Genomic DNA, 21,456 nt, shown 5'->3' on the forward strand with positions numbered 1-21,456 from the left:
AAAGGAAATAAGTATGAGGTCACCTCGATCATCAGACTTAAAGCTCCCCAATTTTTACTGTGAGGGCATCTGAAAAGCGTAGTGTAAGCTGAACCAGTTGCAGGCCCTTGAACTGTGGTATAGCTTGTGACACTATTCGTTTACAGCCTGGAACATTAGGAAGCGGCAATCCATTATGTGGCATGTGAAAGCTTGCACTGCCTGCCATGGAGATCACTTTCAAGATCTTTTCTAACAGGAAAGAAATTCCTGCTATTTTATTTACTGGTATTGTTAACTGCTTGATTGAGACTCGACATCCGTTTCTGGAGAGACGCCGATATCAACTTTTTGTTCCTTTTTCTGTGCGGAACAATCTTCTTCGCTTTACTTTTATTCATTCCCGTATATGCAAAGACATAGCTGCTTATTTCCATGATTATCAATAGGCTTGTTTTTTTATTGTAATTGCCATAATTTTGAGTGGACTCGAAACTCTAATCTTCCTTATTTCAAGCTAGAAAGTAAGACCACCAGTGGAGTTTTTAGGCAAATACTACCAAGCAATAAGGACAAATACTGGTGGGATATCTGTCTATCTGAGTAGTGACATTATGTATGGCAAGGTGGTATACTATTCATGAAGTTGTCACTGTTGACTACAGGAGGTAATGGTAATGTTGCAGGTAACTACTGGATTCTGAGTACAGACTACGACAACTACTCCATTGTGTGGTCCTGCGTTAAGCGCCCGGACAGTGCAGCTTCTACAGGTCAGTCAGTTAGCTTTATTGTTGTTCAGCACAGTCATGTTTATTTCTCCATGAATCTCCTGATATAGTTCGTTCATTAAATGAAGTCATTTTTCCAGTATTAGTCATCCTCGTTTACAACTGCACATACATAAACCACCATTCTTGTTAAGACACACACACACACTTTAACTGAATTAATACCATTCTCGAGTGGATTGTCATTGTTAAAAATCACGTTTTCTGTTTACATTGTGTGGTCTTCTGATACTGTGCACTACTGTGACTTGCCACTTCATGTGAGTAATGCTGGGAGTGGAGTAATAGGCACAACTTCTGAGACACTCTCAACAGTTCTTTCACAAAGTGTAAAACTACAATACATATATTGCACATTCAATTATGCAATGTAAACAGTCTGATGGGTTATTCAAGAAGCTTTAATAATCATCTCGAAAAAATTTAATTTTTATGGATGCAGGTATATGCGTGCAGTTTTGGTACATGTTGAAATCACTGAACCATAGTATCGTGTCATTCTCCTACAACTGTCCTAAACAAAATGGCACAGCCCATCTCCATTTAATAATTTATTTTGCCTCCTTAAGTGGTGTGCTACGGTACTGTGGCCAGGGGATTTCACTTGGTACCAGGATGCAAACAGAACAAAGAAATGTATTATGTACCATCATCTCGAAATATTTAAACTGAAGTTATGAATTTATAAGTTATCTTGCATCACTTATATACTGTAGCAGCTCACATACAACACACATTATGTTTGAGATTTGCTAGCACAAGAAAGTTGGAGTAATTTCTTCAAAAGAGTTCTATGTGTAAATGACAGCCATATATGTTTGTGCTAAAAACAAAAACAAGACTTTTTTGTTCTGTTACTCAAGTGAATCAAACCTCTTCTTTCTCTGTGCAGAAATCTCATGGATCCTATTACGATCACGGAACTCTTCGAACATGACGCTGGAGAGAGTGGAGGATGAGCTGAAGAATTTGCAGCTAGACTTGAACAAGTACACGAAAACGGAACAAAGTGCAAAGTATTGCGCTGGCGCAGAGCACGTGGTGGGGGCAATGCTCAGCGTTGCGATTGCGTCGCTGTTCGCGCTCCTGCACTAGAGCCAGTATGGTCAGCGAGTCATGACTCAGGTCAGCGATGCTGGCTCATCGCTCCTGGACAAATACTGCACACGTCAAAGATAAACTACTGTGCAGCACAGAGCTACAATCTCCACTCTTCATGGTCTAGGGTTGCGACACATTCTGCATTCCAAAGCTCATATTGTTTTCCAGGTGAACATCACTGCACTCTTGTGAGATTTTCGATCCACATTACCTGGGATACAACAGCAGGGACCATAAAGTGTATCAGACCATCAAACTTGTGATTTGAAGGAGTGGTCCGTGGGTTTTCTCACTTTATTGTCCACATTGTTTCAGAAATGAACATACACTGATAACATTTTCATTAAATAAAACACACAGTTACTTCACTGTAATGTAGCACCATTCAACACAAATATTTGATGACTTTTTTCTTATTTTTGCTACAGAATGTGTCAAACTGATGTTTCCTCTTCTTAATGATAAAGCATTGTGAAAGGTTCCAGTTTATTGTCTACTTACAGAAAATGTTTAGAAACAGGTTATGAGTTATGTAATCAACAAGGTGACATTGACCTGAAAATGTTCATGCATACTGTTGTCAATAAGTGTAATATCTAGTCCTTAGTATTGTATATTGCTCTTGCTTTCCTTCTCAAGATGCCCTACTATTTCCAATTAAATATGTTTCTCATTTTCTTTTTACGATGTTTGGCTGTGGGTGAATATTTGTTCTGGCAGATTTGTAATTCAAATTAATTTTCTGGGGCAGGTATCGAATCTAGTACTCGTCAACATCTTATCAAATGTGACATCACAGACGTTAATAACTGAATAGCACAGCTCCTTACTTAAATAACAGGTGGCAGTCTGCCCTACTGTGGAGAACTCTTGATGTACTGAACAATCAGGCTTTCATAGATGGTATGATTCACTTGGCAAATTTTCTAACTTTAAACCTTATAAATGTTATCTGCAGTGTAAATAATATACTCCTTTTCTGAAAAATTTCTTTAATTTAAGGGTTACATTCTACATAATCTTGTACTGTGCAAGAAGCTTATGAGGGTAATAGTTCATTTGGGAAGAATCGTCCAAATACGAACCTCAAGGGTGATGGTGCTTTGTAGGCACATTTAGTATCTCTCGTTTCCAAATTGATTCAACAACATTGCTCATGCTTCATAATCTCAAATATACTTGCTGTTAACTTGAGTGCTTTCTGGAGGCCTTTCTTAGTCTCTTGAATTTGGCGAACTTTAGAGGATTTGGAAATTATGATCAAAACTTACATGCTATAGTATTACTGATTTTCTACCGTCCTGTTTTGCTGTAATATGCTTCTAAAAGAATTGTGTGGTTAATAGTTTACATCACAAAACCAAGGAAAGTAAATGGGATCATGTAAATGTATAATGGAAATTCAGGCACATTGAGTGATTACACAGCTATTTGACTGCTATCATTTTCATGATGTGAGTCTAGAGTTATCTGGCTACACTAAAACTAGATATAATATCTTTAGAGAAGGGACCAAAAAGAAGGCACGTTAATCCATAATGTGGCTTTCATTTTAATGTAAAGCTATCAACCCCACAATAGAACCAGAGCTTCAAAAGAGGATATGACTAAATTGTTAGAAGATAACAGTGGCAGTCAAGAACCTGTGCAATCGCAGGAGAAAAATCGTTCTTTGATTCTTCTAGTATCCCATCGACTATTACTTTCCGGGAAAAAACTAAAAATAGTAGCTTTTTATTCGTGGTACTTAAAGAAATGATCATCTGGATAACGATAGTTCTGTGAATTACATTCTCTTGCATCTATGGTTGCAGCCACGTATAAATTGTCATGGAAATAATTGAAATTGACTGAAAGACTTAAAACCATTTTCTGTTCTATCTTTTTTAAATGCATAAATTACAATGTTTAAACAGTTAAATATTTCAACACTATATTAATAATTATTTACTATGTGTAGGATTGTAAGGTTATCTTCAACAAACAGCTGCAGATGCTACAAGTGTTTTTTTGTTAAAAATGTAAATATTTCTTTATCTTCAAAGTTCTTGTCGATTCCTTGTGTTTATAGTTGTGCAGTAGCAAGTGTTCTTCAGCTAATGTAGGTGTAATCGAATTTGTCTATATATATTCTATTATTTTATTCAGTCATTTCAGTCCACATGTGATTACAGTGTATTTTGCACAAAGAGGAGAAACATATTGCGTTAATTTATCTTTCGTGTACAGAAATATAATAAAGTTTAATGTGTAGTTCACTAAAATTTCTTCTACAAAAACATTATTGCTTTTTCATATGGTACATCCAGAACCCGTACATGCATCATCTTTCATTTGCATGAAGGTACAAAAAATCTCGAAATCTTGAGAGAGAGAGAGAGAATTAAGAAGATTTTAAAAACTTAAGAACAATTCATTATAACTGTTATTTACAGGTTTACATACAAGTTCTACACAAATGTATGTAATTCATCAAACTATTATTAAAGTTAAGTAATCAGCAATCCAAAGTCTTGTTTGTCACTGTATCACAATGTGCTCAGCTTCTTGAAATAAAACTGTTCGGCATTGTAACCTAGGAATAGAAAGATAAAGTGCATGTCTCGAGATGCTTGGTACATTTCTAGTAAATCATGAATCAAGAGATCAAGAAATATAAGCACGCTTCTATCGTCAGTTTTCCGCGGCCCTCTGACAGTCAAAGGGTAATAATAGATTCGGATGTCGTACTGTATGGAGCAGTAGGCTAAGTCATAAACAGAGGTGTGGTTTCCAGTCACAGCGGAAAACATACGTGTGATACTGTAGCTTCACAAGTTCAAACACACGAGATAAGAGATGTTTAAATTCAGTACTTGTAGTGCGTACTGAAGAAAATGTGCCTCGCGGAGTGGCCCGCGCGGTTTTAGGCGCCATGTCACGGTTTAACCGCGATATTTAATGTTACTTGTAATCCGTCTTGATTGCAAAATGTTTATTCACGTGACCGGTTTCGGTTCCTCTAGAACCATCCTCAGATCTGCAATTTCGGTTACAGGAGTAACCCGTCCACACAGAGCAACTTTCACATACAGTGACGCAGCACGTGTGAATAAACATTTTGCAATCAAGACGGATTATAAGTAACATTGTATAACCAGTTATTGCGGTATCTCATCAGACATTATGTCTGTTTTTGCAAATGTGCGATATTTCTTGATGGCACGGTGAGTACCGAACAGTACATGAAGGTTTTGGAAGATGATTTCATCCCCATTATCCAAAGTTAACCCGATTTCTACAAGGTGTGGTTCATTCAAGACGTATCTCGACCCAATCGAATCAGGAGAGTGTTTGATGTCCTGGAGGAGCTCTTTGGGGATCGCATTCTGGCTCTGGGATACCCAGATACTGGCATGGGCCTCTATTGGCCATCGTATTCTCCGGTTCTGAACACATGCAACTCCTTTTTAATGGGGATATATTAAAGAAAAGATGTACAGGAATAACCCCAAAACCACTGCTGAGCTGAAAACAGCCATTCAGGAAGTCATAGACAGCATCGATGTCCCGACACTTCATCGGGTCATGCAGAATCTCGCTATTCGTCAGTGCCATATCATCGCCAGTGATGGCAGGCATATCGAACGTGTCATAACCTAAATCCGAATATCTGTAGTGACATTTACATGTTGAATAAAGTAATTAATTTACTTTTTTCATATAGTTCAATAAATGTCACCCTGTGTCAGCATGACAGGGCACCCTACCATAAAGCAGCGTCTGTGAGGTAATGGTTTGTGGACAGTAACGTTCCTGTAATGGACTGGTCTACTCGCAGTCCAGATCTTAGCCCGGTGGAATCTTTTGAGGACTGAGTCGGAATGTCGGCTTGGCTCCATACACCAACGTCCAGCCTGTCTTCTCTGTATTCGGCAATGAACTGCCATTCATCAACAAACATTCAGACACTTGAAGGGAAGCGTTCCCAGCAGAGTACAAGCATTCATGAAGCCTCCGTAACTTCACTAATAGGTCTCTGGATACCTTTGATCAGATAGTCATTACATTGTCAAATCATTTGGAATGCTCAGACGGTAAAATTTTGGTATGGAGGCAAAGTGAGCTTCCACATACGACTCTTTCCTCGCGTAGGTCAACACAGAAAACACTTTGATCCTTCGCATATACGCAGTGAACGGAAATAACACACACCAAAGAAGTATGCTCGATCACACTGCGAACAAGGAACGACATACATACACACACACACACACACACATTTAAGCGACACACCACTGGCCTCCTTGTCCGAACGACGGGGCACAACTCCATGCAGTGATTTGCAAGGTACTGTCTCCCGCACAATGCCATATACAGTGCTTGCGCCTTACGGCAGTTATCTGTAGATTAGTACTAACTGTAGTCACGTCAAGCTTTGCACACAGTATCCACTTAAACCACTCAATGTCCCTGCAAAATCATATCATTGCAGGAAACATAGTCCAGGACAAAAAAGTTCAAATGGCTCCGAGCACTATGGGACTTAACTTCTGAGGTCATCAGTCCCCTAGACCTAGAACTACTTAAACCTAACTAACCTAAGGACATCACACACATCCATGCCCGAGGCAGGATTCGAACCTGCGACCGTAGCAGCAGCACGGTTCCGGACTGAAGGGCCTAGAAACGCTCGGCCACCACGGCCGGCATAGTCCAGGACATATGACACCATAAACATGTTTGAGAAACAAGCGTTTACTAAAACGGAGTGCAAATTTACCAGCCTATAGTGACAGCACTTAGCGATTTCCAGAAAATTTTAAACATGATTTCAAACCTTTTCCAAACTTTTCCTACGTTACATGCTTAACATCATGTGTTTATCAGATTAACTCATCTGCAAAGCAACCAAATGTTTCCAGTTGTTTTCAACATGTAAGTTCGATGCATCAAAGAGCAGGAAACTGGATCGAGAAACGAGACATAAGAAGAATAACGGAGGTCTTTGACGTTGATGAGCGGACTGCGAGACTGAGGTGCCACGGAGCAGGACACGAGGCCAGGAGCAACTTCAAATGGTCCAAACACTCACTCAGTGGCCTCCGGGGGACTCCAAGCGAAGCGTCGGAGTCCTCTGGTGACATGGGGGATACGACAACCAACAACATGCAGAAAAAAACTGGATCCATACCGCCCAGCAAAGATCAAAATGGAAATCTTTGTAAGAGGCCTACGTCCAGGAATCGATATCTAGAGACTGAAGAAGTAAAAGAATAAATAGAAAGAGTTTGACACTAAGTGCAGCACTTCAGTACCGTATTACCTCAACATAAAAACGTGTGTGTGTCAGACCAAAAATCTAAAAGTTTAGGTTTCAATCTCCAGTCGGTCCTAGGAAGTTTTTGGTATTGGTTCTTCCTTTCACCTGTGGCAACGATACAATAATCTGAAAAATGAGAAGTTACTCATTGGTTCAGAGACCCCTTTAAACTTTGTAACCTTGTAATCGGTTGGGTAAGTCAGTTATGTCGAAGAAAGACAAAGGCATACCACTGTGCGTAGGAAAGCAATGTGGTGTTCAAGGTAATCTCAGATAAGAAGACAGCTTTAGTTGTTCACTGCATCATATGGGAGTTCAAGAAAACGAGCATGCAGATGAAGCTGTTGAGAATGCCTGCATGAGACACAGTGATCAGCAATGTCCTGCCTTCCCACTACATTTTGTCATCTCACGACTGAGGAGTGGGACCATAACTCGACTGAAGGGAGAATGGAACTGAGCGACGACACACCAGAATTAGTTAAATCAATGAGTTGACCACTGATCTCTTGCTAAGTGAAAAACTATTATGTAGTTTTAACACTCATCCAGAGGCACTATGACACGTAAGTTACATGTCGGGCAGGAAGGCAACCCGTTACTGTGAGTTTGCATATTCCACGTTATAACACATTCTGACTACCAGCAGAACAACCTGTAACTCAGCTGACAATGAAGCGAATACGATTTTTTTAAATATGACATCTTCTACAGTTCTTCTACCAGTTTGTAAGATAGGAAACGTTAACGTATTTTGGTTCTTTCTTTTTGTGTTTGATGGACATCCGATGAGTAACAAAACATGTGAGAACGTACGTAGCTGACAACGGATCGTAGCAATACGTAATGGTAACCGACAAATAATGCAATTCTTACAGATTTTTGAGAGAGAATAGTTAAACAAAGGTGTAGATAGAAGAGCTGCAGTAAAATTGCAAAAGAATCTTCTAACTGGATTATGGCTTCCACAAGGTAAGCATTAAGCAATTGATGTTGTTGTTATCATACGTATCAATTATAACAAATCCAATAGACATTAAAACAAAAATACACATATGTAATTATTTACGCTACATAAATATCAAACGGCCCAGACGACACACCTCCGTCGGAAGACTGAATCTAGTGTAGCGTCTCTTTGGATGCTTCGTGTAGACTCTTGATGCTACCAGGGAATTGTCTGCTAGGACACTCATTTACGATGTAGTTTATTGTCTGAATGTCACCACAGTCACACGTACCGTCAGTGCAAAAACCCCACTTGGGCCTGTTGTATTTGCGCTTACCTTCTTCAGTCAGGTACCTACTAAGCTCTATCCACACCTCTCTCGGAAGATGAAAGTCAGGAACCTTAACAGTTGGTTTGTCAATAAGTTCGTGCTTCTGGATTTCCCTGGTTGCTACTCACTTTTCCAAGCAGCATCGGGTTGAATCCAGTGAAGAGCATTTGGACTCATTCTTCATAGGCTGGTCTTCTAAATTTGAAGCGTTTTCTAGGCAGCGAGAATAAACCTTTCTGAAGAGCGACTGGTTCATTTTTATAAGCTTGTTGGCAAAGATTGTACAGAGCCATCTTTCGACGAAGACGAGCTGGACAGATGTTCGATAGTATTGGCTGCCAGCATGTAGGTGTAGATGTTACTTTGCCACTAATGGTTCTTATAGCTCCGTTCAAATAAACCTCAGCTTTCTTCACACGAGCGTTGCGGAGCGAAAGTGGCGCGCAAATTTTTTGCTGCCGAGTGTATCGATACAGGAAATGCTCCACGAATAACTGATATATTTGCTGTGCAAGTGCCACCTGCCACCTTTCTCACCATGTTCATTTGTGCTTGTTCCTTCTTAACTGTGTTGGGAGGCTATTCATGATGCGTCATCCTTAGGCAATATATCAGGGCGTAACCGTCATCTGTCCAGCAGCCCTTTGGAGAGTACAGAAGTTCTCTTTTGGGATTTACAATCCATGATGATTCTGTGAGACGTATCTTGTGCATGGACAGTGGTAACAGTATTGGCAAATTTTCGTTTCAACTTGCGGAGTCTTCTTCTTAGAGTAACTTACTGGTCGTGGTTCCTTTCACACGAAAAAATGGACACTTTGGATCACCCAATAATGTCCACCCACACGATCAAGTTGGGAAGTCTCCGACGCTTGTTCTGAAGGGGTGACAGGTGAAGTACTTCTGACGTATGCGCATTGTGTATGTTATCAACCAGCCAAATTGTCGTGAACTATTCTTTTAACATCTGTTGTGTCGTGATGTTTTAACACACTCATTTAAGACAAAGATTACATTTATGTCTTAGTTTCATATGTTTGGTGGTAGACCAGTGCACAAACGTGAGAGAGACTAGGAGAGAAGTTGCGGGTTTTTAACAGTTGTAATAATGCTCGCGTCTTCTACTTATATTGTCAGAAGATGCAGATTTCGTCCTTTTTCAAATGATAAAAGTATAGGAACAAACAGTTTGACCAGGTCCTTCACTGGAGAGAAAGGATATCACAAAAAAATAGTTCGAGATAAACGGGGTATCATTAAATATTGTCAAGGGTCAGTAGGTTATTTTACGATTCAAAACGCGTAATTAAACTCCACTAGCTATGAAACAGTCTACTCAAGCAATGACATAAAGACTTAAAACGCGTTACGGTTTCAGCACTTAGAATTTCCCCTTGGTTGAAATTGTTTCCGCCTTTCCTTTTGATAACAAAACACTTCTTACATCTTCCCATGACTTGATTTGGTTACGTTATCGATTTGAGAATCTGAATGTCATATAAATGGAATTACAATACATTATGAAGACAAGTCCAAATGGTTCTCGTAAGTCACCTCATTATCTATTTCTCCACAATTATCTCATAAATGTTACACTGATTATTTTAAATGCTCACAGTGGCGTCGGACTTCTTGTTAGTTCGACACTAACCCGAGAGTAGTTCGATTCTCTCATTGATTTCAAATCTTATTCCTGACAAATGAAAGGAAAGTGAGCTGGTAGCAGATGAACAGATGCTCAAGTGATTTTCTAACTGACAGCGAAGTGTAGCAAGACAAAAACACCCAAACACAACTGTCAATCACAAAACTATACAGATTAATTTCCACTACAGCCAGGGGAGGTGTAATATGACAAGGCCCCGGCTGTGTTATAAATCAGTCCAGTTACACTTTCGTCCTCACATAATAGTGTATTTGTTTGTTTTCTAATTTCTTTGTTTAACAGAATTAAACTCGTCCCTTAAAATTTGTCTGTCGAACAGCAATATTCCTTACTGATCTTTCAATACACAATATCAATAGCAACTCTTTAATGAAAACACAGTAAAAAACGTAATAGCGATTCTCAACCTCAATTAATTATGGTAAACGTGTGGAAATAATTTTTAGATATTGCCAATGTTTTATAATTACAGTCATCATTCTTTTTAAAATATTGAAAGGAATAGAGGTGTAATACTACAAGAAATATAACAATTTAATTCACACAATTTTTCATTAATTTTCATAGGTCAGAATATTTTTTGCAGTGAATTACGACGACTTCAGTGTCTCTTTCCTCCCAACATTTACCACTGCTAGCGACATGAAAGACACCTCCAGAAACTGCATCGCAGGATGTCATGTATCTGAGGAGATTATCTGAACTTACAGTCTTGTACACATTTTAATCGTGGACAGTTACAGATCCTATGAATACATACTAAAGAAGTGAAAGAAAAACAAAGGAAATTACTTTTAAAAAATTTTGGGACCACAAGACAACTAAGATAACAACTGGACAAAGAGGCGAAATGAAGATCTATACAGAAACATAGAAACAATCACAGACACAATAAGGAAGAGGAGATTAAAATCTTACGGTCTTATTGGCAGAATGAATGACAACAGGCTAACAAAGAAAATTTTTTGTTTCATTTTCAAATTAAAAAACTCCTCAGGATGGATAAAAGGGACAAGAAGGAACTTAAGAAGACTTAAAATCACAGAAGACTCCGTACAGGACAGGGAAATTTTACGCTACTGATCAATACTGCCAAGTTTCCTGTCCAACAACAGAAACCACAGCCTAGGAGAGTGAAGTCAACTGAGCAAAGGCAGGCCATCAGCCAACGCACGATGTAGTTCTAGGGAGGTAAGAAAAACTGTGGCAAATACTGTCTACAATTGGCCAAATTCCGTAATTAAAAAATAATCATAAAGCATTAATGACACTCTTTTCTTCGTGTCATGAAGTAAAAATTCTCTTGTCATCATAGTTCATCATCCAAGGAAATTTACACAAATTGGAACTATCACATTAAATGATGAGGATGCTTTCATGAGAGATAACATATCTACTTAGACACACAGCCTACCTCATTCATGCTAGAAGGATAGTCAGAAAAAAACACGCTTCCAGAACATAAACAAAATTCCTAGGCACCTTTAGTGAAACACACTCCATTTGTATGTCGAGTGCACAGTTCGGTCGTCTATCATTTGTCGCCATTAGTGACGCCGAGTGGATTATGCTGGTTTGAATCTCACGTCGCACTAGCAGTTGTAGGGGAAATAACGAAAAATTTGTCAAAAATGATGAATTTTTTTGACACCATATAGCTCCGTAGCAAGTTAAAACATTGTCTGCAATTTTGAGAGTTTAATACGTGCTACATGTGATGTAAAAGCCACCTTGCTTCAATCAATGCGCAGCGCCACACCCCACTTTTCTGCACAACTCTGTCCTTTTTTGCGATATTTTATCATTTCCTGCCATCAAAGAATACATCTGTAGAGTATAAAAGGCTGGGAGACCATTTATAATGCGATTAATTACGATTTTTTAAAAGAAATGCAGACTTGGTTGAACACAACATCTGAACGAAAGCTTCAATAACCTCATTTATAAAATACGACCAAAGACAATATTTCATCCAATTACTATTATTAAAATTTCATCACACGATGCTTGTATGATGTTCAATGGTGGTAACAGTGGAATATTAAGGACCCTTACGACAGGTGTTTGATGGAGGTTGCTACTCTGAAATCTTATTGTTACTAGTTCTGAAGTGTCACTGAAACACATTGAGAAAAGGACAAACGAGAAGGAACAGACTAGAAGAAAAGAGCTAATGCAGAGAAAAAAACAAGAAAAAAACAAACGTATGCTCATGGTCAACATTAAGGTACTTGCCTCTAGCATAAATATTAATAAAATCTTTTTCCTGCCTGTCCCACAACTTTCATTTTTCACCGTGTAAGGAATATTTTCTGCTGAAGTATTGCAGATAAAAAGGTGAAAGTTGCCACAGACTTTGTCATTACAAACTTCCTATGTTTATAAGACAGGTTCAAATTTTTCAGAATGTATTACTGTCTACTTATTTAAACTTTGTGAAAGATAAATAGCTACATATCATACATGTAAATTTAAAACACTGTTAAGAGAGTTCTAAGAGTGGTATTGAGAAACTAGTACACAGATTTGTTTATCTAATTACTAAGAACAACTTTTCACATTAAGATAGTGATGTAATGCATCCTGCAAGTATCTAGCAACGTCCTGAACAAATCATTTGACAGAAAAAATTGAAAAAATTGCAGATTATAGCCAATAACTTAATGACAATATGTACAGAATTCGGTTCCTTTACCTCTCAAACAGTAAAAGTTATACGTAACCGTGTATTTTCTCATACGTCGCCCCTTAAGACACAAGGCCCACTAGAAAAACTGGCCGCGGGGCGTACGTCACGGTGGTAGGCCTGAGCTCGCTCACTCAACTCAGCAGACAAAATGCGTTTCGAAACCCGTTAACTCGCAAGTGGGTGTATACGTTCTAACGAGAATAGCATCTTCTACTGGAATCTGGTATTATGAAGTCTTACTGATTACTAATCGTACAACAAAATTTAGCATCATTTCTCTAAATATATCGTATAAAGACTTCTTTTTAGCATTTAGTCACTTCTGCTTAACAGTTCTTATTTCATACAAGATGTGATGTGATGACAATCATTTTGACATGATTTTAATTTTATTGTACCCCAGTACAGCCGTAACAATTGTACCCTATTACAGCCGTAACAAATTATTAGTAGGCCTATGCACTTCCTATCGTTGTAGGACTAATAATAGTAGCATTCCGTAATAATGGATTCCAGTAGAAGATGGAATTCTAGTTTGTACGTACACATCCAGTTACGAGTTAACGGGTGTAGAAACACAGTTTATCTGCTGAGCTGAGCGAGTGAGAGAGCGAGCGAACTCGGCCTACCATCGTGAGGTACGCGCCGGGGGCTGTCTTTCTCGTAGGCCTCGTTAAGACAGCGCCACCACAGAATTCGCCATGTACAGCAGTTTGTACAGGCGTGCGCGCCTACTCGACATAAACGTTTTCGTCCAAATTTATGTTACATGCAGAGCTTGACCGGAAATGAAAGTAACAGAAGTAAGAGCTGCAGATGGCCAAGTGTTTTTGAAAAAAGAAAAATAGCATATCTGGCGTGGGCTGGGCACGGCTTTTAGCCCTGCATGTTAGCGCAGCGGTCGGCCCGGCAGAAAGAGTACTGAACGGTACTACAAGGGGCATGAGAATGTATCTCTGGGCATATTTTATTTTCAATTTTTATGTTACTTTTACTGCAAATAAACTGAAATAATACTCAATAGTTTACATTATTAACATTTTCCTAAACGGGATATAACGGAATTGACGGAATGAGTCGTAGCTAACTTTGTCCCCAGCGGCCGACGGGCCTATTTTACCTTCACCGGAAAGCTACTGTTCGTGTGCAGATGCCGAGGGCTGCTCGAAGGTCGAAATGAAACTAACAGAATACGAAGTCCTATACTCTTTAGTTAAATCCCTTCTTGGAAACTTATTTCCGGAATTCTCGTGTACGCTGTAAGTGTCCTTGGAAATTTATTTGTAATCCCCAATTTTCCTTTGCCTTTCCTTTCCCTGCCTTTTATGAAAATATTAATAAATACAATACATTTAGCATTGTTTCTAGATGCAATGCGTATTCCGAAAATTAGTTCTGATCGGTTGTGAAATGGAAACCACGGTGAAAATAAAAAGTGTTTTATTTGCAACAGTTAGCTATAGCTTCCAGCAACGTCTCTACATAGTCGCCGCTCCGTCTGAGACATTCGTCGTAGCGTTGTACCAGCTTTAGAATATCCTCGTCATAGAAGGCAGCCGCCTGCAGTTTTCGCCAGTTGTCTATGCTGATCTGCAGTTCATAGTCTGTGCCAAAACGTCGACTTCATAGCCAGCGGTTTATGTCAGCAGAAATGAAAATCAGAGGGGTCAAAGTCCGGGCTGTACGGAGGGCAATCAGACACTTCCCATCGAAAGCGCTGCAGGGGTGTCTCATTGCCCCCGCAGAGTGTGGCCCAGAACTCTCCTGGAGGAGGAAATGCATGAAAGTTGTGTTGCGTGGGCTGCATCTAATCAGGCGATATCTCTCACGGGCACTCATACTTGGCGGGAGAGAGAGTTTTCTAGCCATATTCATGTGCTCACTATGCGCTCAGAACTGAAAAGACAGACGTGACGCAATCAACGGACATACTAGAGACTGTGCAACACACCTATACAAAGATTTATCGGATTTTCCCTGTGGTTTTCATTTAACCACCGATCGGACCTTACTTTCGGAATACGCCTCGTATTTGCAGTACAAAAGTAACGTAATAATTGAAAATAAATAAAGATCGGCAGTGGGATTCGCCCCATGATCCTCGGATTACTGTTGTATACTCGTTTCACTGCGCCAGCCGCTGCCTGGAAATTACGCTAACTAAATGCCTCATGCCTCCCCCGGCCCGCACCAAAAATGGTTGATTGGTTGATGTGGAGAGGGGGACCAAACAGCGAGGTCATCGGTCCCATCGAATTAGGCAAGGTTGGGAAAGGGAGTCAGCCGTGTCCTTGCCTGAATAGATTTAAGGAAATCACGGAAAACCTAAATCAGGATGGTCGAGGGCGGTTTTGAACCGCCGTCATCCCGAATGCGACTCCAGTGTGCTAACTACTGAGCCACTTCCCTTTGTCGCTAAAATACATTTGTTTTTTATCACTTGGCCATCTGGAGCTCTCGCTTCCGTTACATTCGTTTCTGGTGAAGCTCTGCACGTACAATAAATTTGGAGGAAGTCATTGACGATCAGCAGTTGCGATCCCCTTGCCAGTTTAACAACATTCAGTCTGCTGCAGTTCAACTGTTCACTGCATAGCTATTACGTGTGGTGCTGTGTTTGTCGTCGTTTAATATACAGCATTACTGCTTTGCGTGCGAAACTACTGGCCTTCGCTAGGACAGCGTCGTCAGTGTGCTGCAACATTCTGCTCCGTGTGCACCTTATTTCACTGCTGTTCACACAGGTAAGTATTTTGCACTGCACTGCTGTATGAATGATCTTGCAATTGTTCACTGCGAATCAGCGATTAATCGTTCTGCAAAAATCATTCATCACCAACTCCTCAGTAGTAACAGCAGAACACAAATACTAGATAAGATGTCTTTAAATTTATAGCAGAATTTAATTTCGCTTCTTAAACCAAATACTGCGTTTGTAATGCAAAAAAACTGAAATAGTAATTTTCTGACCTTAAGCGCCTTCTGCTACATACAATCAAATTTTAGACCCATCTCACAGTAGATTTTTACATTGCTAACTATACTTGAACATCCTTAATCAATCTCAAAATTACCATTGGCACTTCCAATCTATCTCAGGAAATCATAAAAGCAGAACTAAAAGACGTCCCCTTTACACTTCCAATTGTACCACAAATTTTCCCTAAGAAAAGTCTTAAATAAAATTCCAGTCAGCCACATGAGCTGTGTACACATTGCAAAGGAAAACAAATTACCTATGTATGATAGCATATATTTCCATCAACCTTAAAAGAAACGCATTGTGGAACACTTGTACTTTAATCCTTTGCAGTCCGTCGCTTTAGACGAAATGGTTGCAGTCATGTCCCGCCTGGATACTGTGACACTTTCCCGAAAGCCGCAGAAGATGGAGAGGTTTTGAATTCTGACTCGGTCTGAAAGGGTTATCTTATTTAAAGTCTGACTGCTGAAGGACGACGCCGAGTTATTAGGTCCTGAGACACTTGAGCTGGAGTGTAAAGGCCTTCCAGCAGTGAACAAACGGGATTGTGTTAAGCTGCCATCTTCTTTGTGGCTCTAGCGGCGTTCCCAATGTTTTTTTCAAGAAAATGTGACATTTCAACTGCTAGGAAAACGTCGCTTGAATTCTCGTGATACACGGTAGGCGCCGTCCAGGGCTAGCAAAATTGGAAAGGTTGTCATCTTGTACCGTTTCAGAGAGGACGTGATACACACGCCCATCATTCACTGGATGACGAAGAATTTGAGTACACTAGTGATTAGACAATGTAATAAAGAATTCAGCACCCTTAAGGACAGATTGGGGAAAAAATTGCCAAGTAGGTGCTGTTTGGGGTCTTCCAAAGCAGATTGAGAAGTCGTTTGGAGGCCATTCATAGTTCACAGTTTGGTCATTTGGGGTTCATTGTCAGTTCACACTCCGAGTCTTAGTGAAGAACATTCTAACTGGAAGAGTATTTTTGGGAATTCATTCACTACTGGTTCAACAGTCGCACTGCGGGACCTTTCCAAAGATTTTCAAACGTCATGCTAAGTGATTCAAATGCTTTTTCGCAAAGAACATTCTAACTTCGTCTTCTGGAGGTATGTCAGCCTTTTTTCTACTCAGTTTCAGGGTTTGCCTTTGATCCCTGCGTTCATTCTCATGTCTGCTATCACTTGTGTCGTTCTCATTTTCCATTCCATCTTGGATGGCCTTCCTGCAGCTTCTATGCTTGAGTAAATATGTGACTGTATTCCCACGATCGAATCCGAAATGCCTTGGACACTGCCTCTGAAGTGTGATTACTGCAGACAGTAGACGTTGCATGTGTAATGGGAACTGGCGAGTGACTGCCCTGGAGAGTAGAATAGAGCTATATCGACAGCTTGGTTGCGCAATAATTTATCCATTCCACTGGCTGTTGGGTTCCGTGGCTGTGCATTGTATAATTTTAATAAATGCAGCAAACAGGTACTCGCTTCTCGTTGTCAGTCAACAGCCAAACGAGACCGCAAGGGATTCGCTAGGTGACTGACATGTCATATCAACATCACACTAGCACTCCATTTCTGGACGTCATTTGATGAGATACGTGTCCCGTCAGATTGATCCCTGCGGTGATGGGAGGATCGACTAGTGGCAAATCAGCACGGAGAACCGTCTCCCCATCTAGATGTAGGTTGTGGGTGTGGTGGTGGCTGGAATGGTACAGCGAACTGTCAGTAAAACATCCCTGGTTATAACAGCTCTATATTCATGTGATTTACATGGACTGAGACGTAGTCAGGGAGAAGGTTATTGGCCTCGATGACGCACAGGGCCGCGAGCGTGCAGTTTGTTGGTGTCGGCATTTCGCTTGCCCTGCAGGCAACACGTGCAGGGGGGCGCAGCTGCTGATATCATGCGACAGGGGAGAAACCGACCGCTCTGGTTTACTGTGGGCGCTGCTCATGGTTCGGCCACAGTGACGACAAAGTGAGGTAGATGGTGTTAACCCTAGTTCTCAGCATGATCAAAAATGTCAGTTTGAGCCCACTCTGGGAAATGGTCAGCAGCAATGTAAGCTCATAGAGGTTGCATGATAGCGATAGCGTAGCTGGGCAGGCTTGGACTTACGACCCACTAGAGATGAATCTGACAACGGAAACTAGTCACTCAGCTGGTAAACCAGCGGAGTGGAGGCACCAAGTTGACTGCATGCAACCCTCAGCTTAGGCAGCAGCCAGCAGCTGTGCGTCAGAGTCCACGGATTGGAGGTGGCTGAACCATTTTATGCCGCAAGTGGTCTCTGTTTGTTAGTCTTTAAGTTGCACAGACGGCATCACTCACCTGAATACCCTGGATATATCAAACATCTGAGAAAGTCTAAAATTCGCGCACTCGGAATTCGCAGCGCGATTCCTCGCATACTGGTAATACAATAATGTCTCCACAACATTTCGTCCTCCGCATATTGCGGGCGGTAAATGGATGTTAAAGACTGGCAATCTGACAACACTGTAATCACGTGTATGGTAAGTACCTCTGTCAAGATATATCACCATATGCACAGCAGTGCACTTTTTACTGACATAGTTACCGTACACTTGATTACAGTGTTGCCAGATTGCCAATCTCTAACGTCCGTTGACTGCCCGAAATTTTGTGACAGACATTTTTCTTCACCCTGTGTAGGGTGGTCCACTTAAACGTTTCAGCGAACAGTTATAGATATTGAAAACCGATTTTCACAGTTATGAATGTAGGGCAGCGGCTCATGAAAGTAAATACTATGCGACATTCTAAAATATAAACAAATATTATTTTCAACACATACTTACGTTTTCCTTAATGGACACACCATAATATTTCTTATGCAATCAACAACATCAAACACCACAAAAAGTGGCGTTGGTTTTATAGCAATACATCAATTACATATCGACAAACTGCAAAGCGAAGTTGAAGCTTCAAATAATCGAAATGCGTCACTGTTGCACATCCTGAGATGCAAGCACGAACCCCATGTTGCTCGCAATCGCGATGTGATTGACCTACTACGATGCTACAAACGTTGTACTTATTGCTGTTTACACTGTTACTCTGTGGATTGGGAACAATACTTACATCCACTTACACAGAATGAAAAATGAGTAAAAGGTTTACTCATTCGTTATTGATCTTTACTATAGTACTACAATGGACATAACGGTAACGAATATCCGAATATCATCGGCTAGGGTAAACGTAAGTAATGGCTCACCAAGGATATTACAGAGGGGCAAATGGTAGTTATATGAAGTTGTGTGACTGGACATCTGCACTGATTCCAGTCAACTGAATAACATTGTAAACAGCAGTAAGTACAGCGTTTGTTGCATCGTAGTATGTCAATCACATCGCGGTTAAGGGCAACGTGGGGTCAACACTTGCATCTCGGGATGTGCTATAGTGGCACGTTTCGTTTATTTCAAGAGCCAATTTGGCTTAGCAATTTCTCGGTGTATAAATGACGTATTGCGATGCAACCAACGCCTTTCTTTTTGTGATTTTTCGTGTTACTGATTGCACAAGAGATAATACGGGGTGTCCATTTACAAAAAACATAAGTTTGCGTTGAATACAATATTTGCTTACATTTTAGAATGGCTCATAATACTTATTTTCATGAGATCCTGCCTTACATTCTTACCCATGAAAGCCGTTTTTCAGTGTCTATTGTTGTTGCAGAGATATTTGCGCTGAAAGATTTAAGGCTACCACCCAGTATTTCCCTGAATAGCAGCACTCATAGCAGGCTGGAGCGTACATGTGTCACCAATGGGAGGCAATGGCTTCATTTGTCCCAGTTTTCTTGTTACATCACCTCCTCCAGAAGTCCTGCCCTATCTGTAATATTCCAGAACCTCCCCTTTCATAGGGGCTATCTGGTGTCTTTCGTTTTGTCAGGGTACTGAGTGAGTGATCTTGCATTCTCAACCCATGTTCTTGCTCAGTGGTGCTTGGTCTTCAGATTGATGGCCACTTCTCCCTCTCTGACGTAGTCATATTGACCGACACACGAACAGTTCATCAGCACAATGTATGTGACCTCTCCTAGAAAGCCCTATAGAATTTAAACTAAACCTATAGCAGACGTGTAAATGTTAAGTTTAAAGAAAGCACTAAACTGAGTATGTTTCTGTCGATAAAAACTGTAGCTAATACGACAGATTGGTATAAAACCCACAGCTCCTTAATATGATATTTTTTGTGTTAAAAATAACAATAAAATATGTATTTTAGTATCAGAGAGTAACTATACAATGTAAAGACATTCTCTGTAACCATGGACATCCTATCTCGTTAAGGTTATAAAAAGACTTGATTCAAAGATGAAATTCTACTTTTTGTCTCTGCTGTTGAAGAAATAAATCGCTTAGCTGTTCTGACGCACTAAGTATTTGATGTACGTATTTTCTGTTACAATATACGGTAAAACGTGAATTTCTTCTGTTCTTATTCAAAACCGCCCCCACTCTGTGGAAACATTTAAGTGAAAAATAATTATTTAAAGTGAGTTGTGTAGAAGATTACTCATCTGGCTTTCTTTTGTCGTAATGGCGCACAGGCGGCCATTAACTGGAATGTTATTAAATACTAAATACTGGGCTTCACCCTCAAGTTAACATAATAAATACTTTGAATATTGCTAATAATTTTCAAGCATTAATATTTGCAAAGTTCAATTCATCAGAATTTTTACGGAATTGCATCGATATCTTCAGTTACAGGAGTCAACAAGGCTTAGGTTTACTTCGCGATACCTTTGAGTTTGCAATTAAATTTATTTCTGTCAAGGAAATGCGTAATCTAGTTCGATATCAATGAAATTATTTATCTTGCGTAAAAACTCTTACGTTACGTAGGAGGTTATATCGTTTCTCTCTTCGCAGCAGTTAATTTAACGGCCACTAACAGTAATAGTTTCATGCTACTTCTGATTGTCCGTGAGCCATCCGCGAGTTTAGGTAACGTAATTAAACCATTACAAGAAAAACCTTGATTATCGTCGGCGAATGTGTAAGCCGCATTTACGAGCGCGCAGAATATACGCGACGCCAATAGTTTATTAAATATCCTTTACCTTTTCCCCAACAGTCACGAACACATATTAACATAAAAACCATTTAGTACAAAAAAGAGGGAGGGACGATAAAGTGGTGCCCTAACGCGCGGCTCGAATTTACGCAAAAGACAAAGTTAAATAGAAACCATTATTTTATTATATTGTATTTTTCTTGCATCTGTAATTAATTGATTAATGTTTCCTGATTCGAAAATTAAAATTTCAAAACCTTCCTTGCATTGAGAGGAAATTATAACAACAAGGAATTTACATACCTGGACAAGGATGCATAAGGTACAACCTGGACCTATCGCTGAATTAACTAATGTAAGGCCATTTGTCAGTGTATCCGGTCATTTACATCAAAAGTTCTTGACACGTCCTGCTCAAGGTTTCGACCGAGTGCCAAAAAAAGTTTATGACTTCACATATTATAGGTGAAGCCGCACTTTTGGCAGCGGACAGCTATCAAACACTCGAAGAATTTGAGAAAATTTCCTTAGCAAAATATTGGAGTACTTGTACGCAAGAACGTCTAAGACAAGAGGTGCACAATCCTACTGTGTACAAACCGAA

At 40.0% G+C, this 21,456-nt stretch overlaps 1 protein-coding gene across 1 annotated transcript in view; it reads left to right on the forward strand.

The window, feature by feature from the left end:
• LOC126475491 (lazarillo protein) overlaps positions 1 to 4,135 on the forward strand; it is a 59,652-nt gene extending 55,517 nt beyond the window's left edge. The window contains exons 4-5 of the mRNA XM_050103401.1: positions 666 to 752; positions 1,663 to 4,135. Coding sequence (XP_049959358.1) covers positions 666 to 752; positions 1,663 to 1,865 — 290 coding nt within the window. The 3' untranslated portion in view covers positions 1,866 to 4,135. The remainder of the gene's footprint in view (positions 1 to 665; positions 753 to 1,662) is intronic.
• The last annotated feature ends 17,321 nt before the right edge of the window (positions 4,136 to 21,456 follow it).

Source organism: Schistocerca serialis, chromosome 1, assembly GCF_023864345.2.
Source record: "Schistocerca serialis cubense isolate TAMUIC-IGC-003099 chromosome 1, iqSchSeri2.2, whole genome shotgun sequence".
NCBI classification, from domain to species: domain Eukaryota; kingdom Metazoa; phylum Arthropoda; class Insecta; order Orthoptera; family Acrididae; genus Schistocerca; species Schistocerca serialis.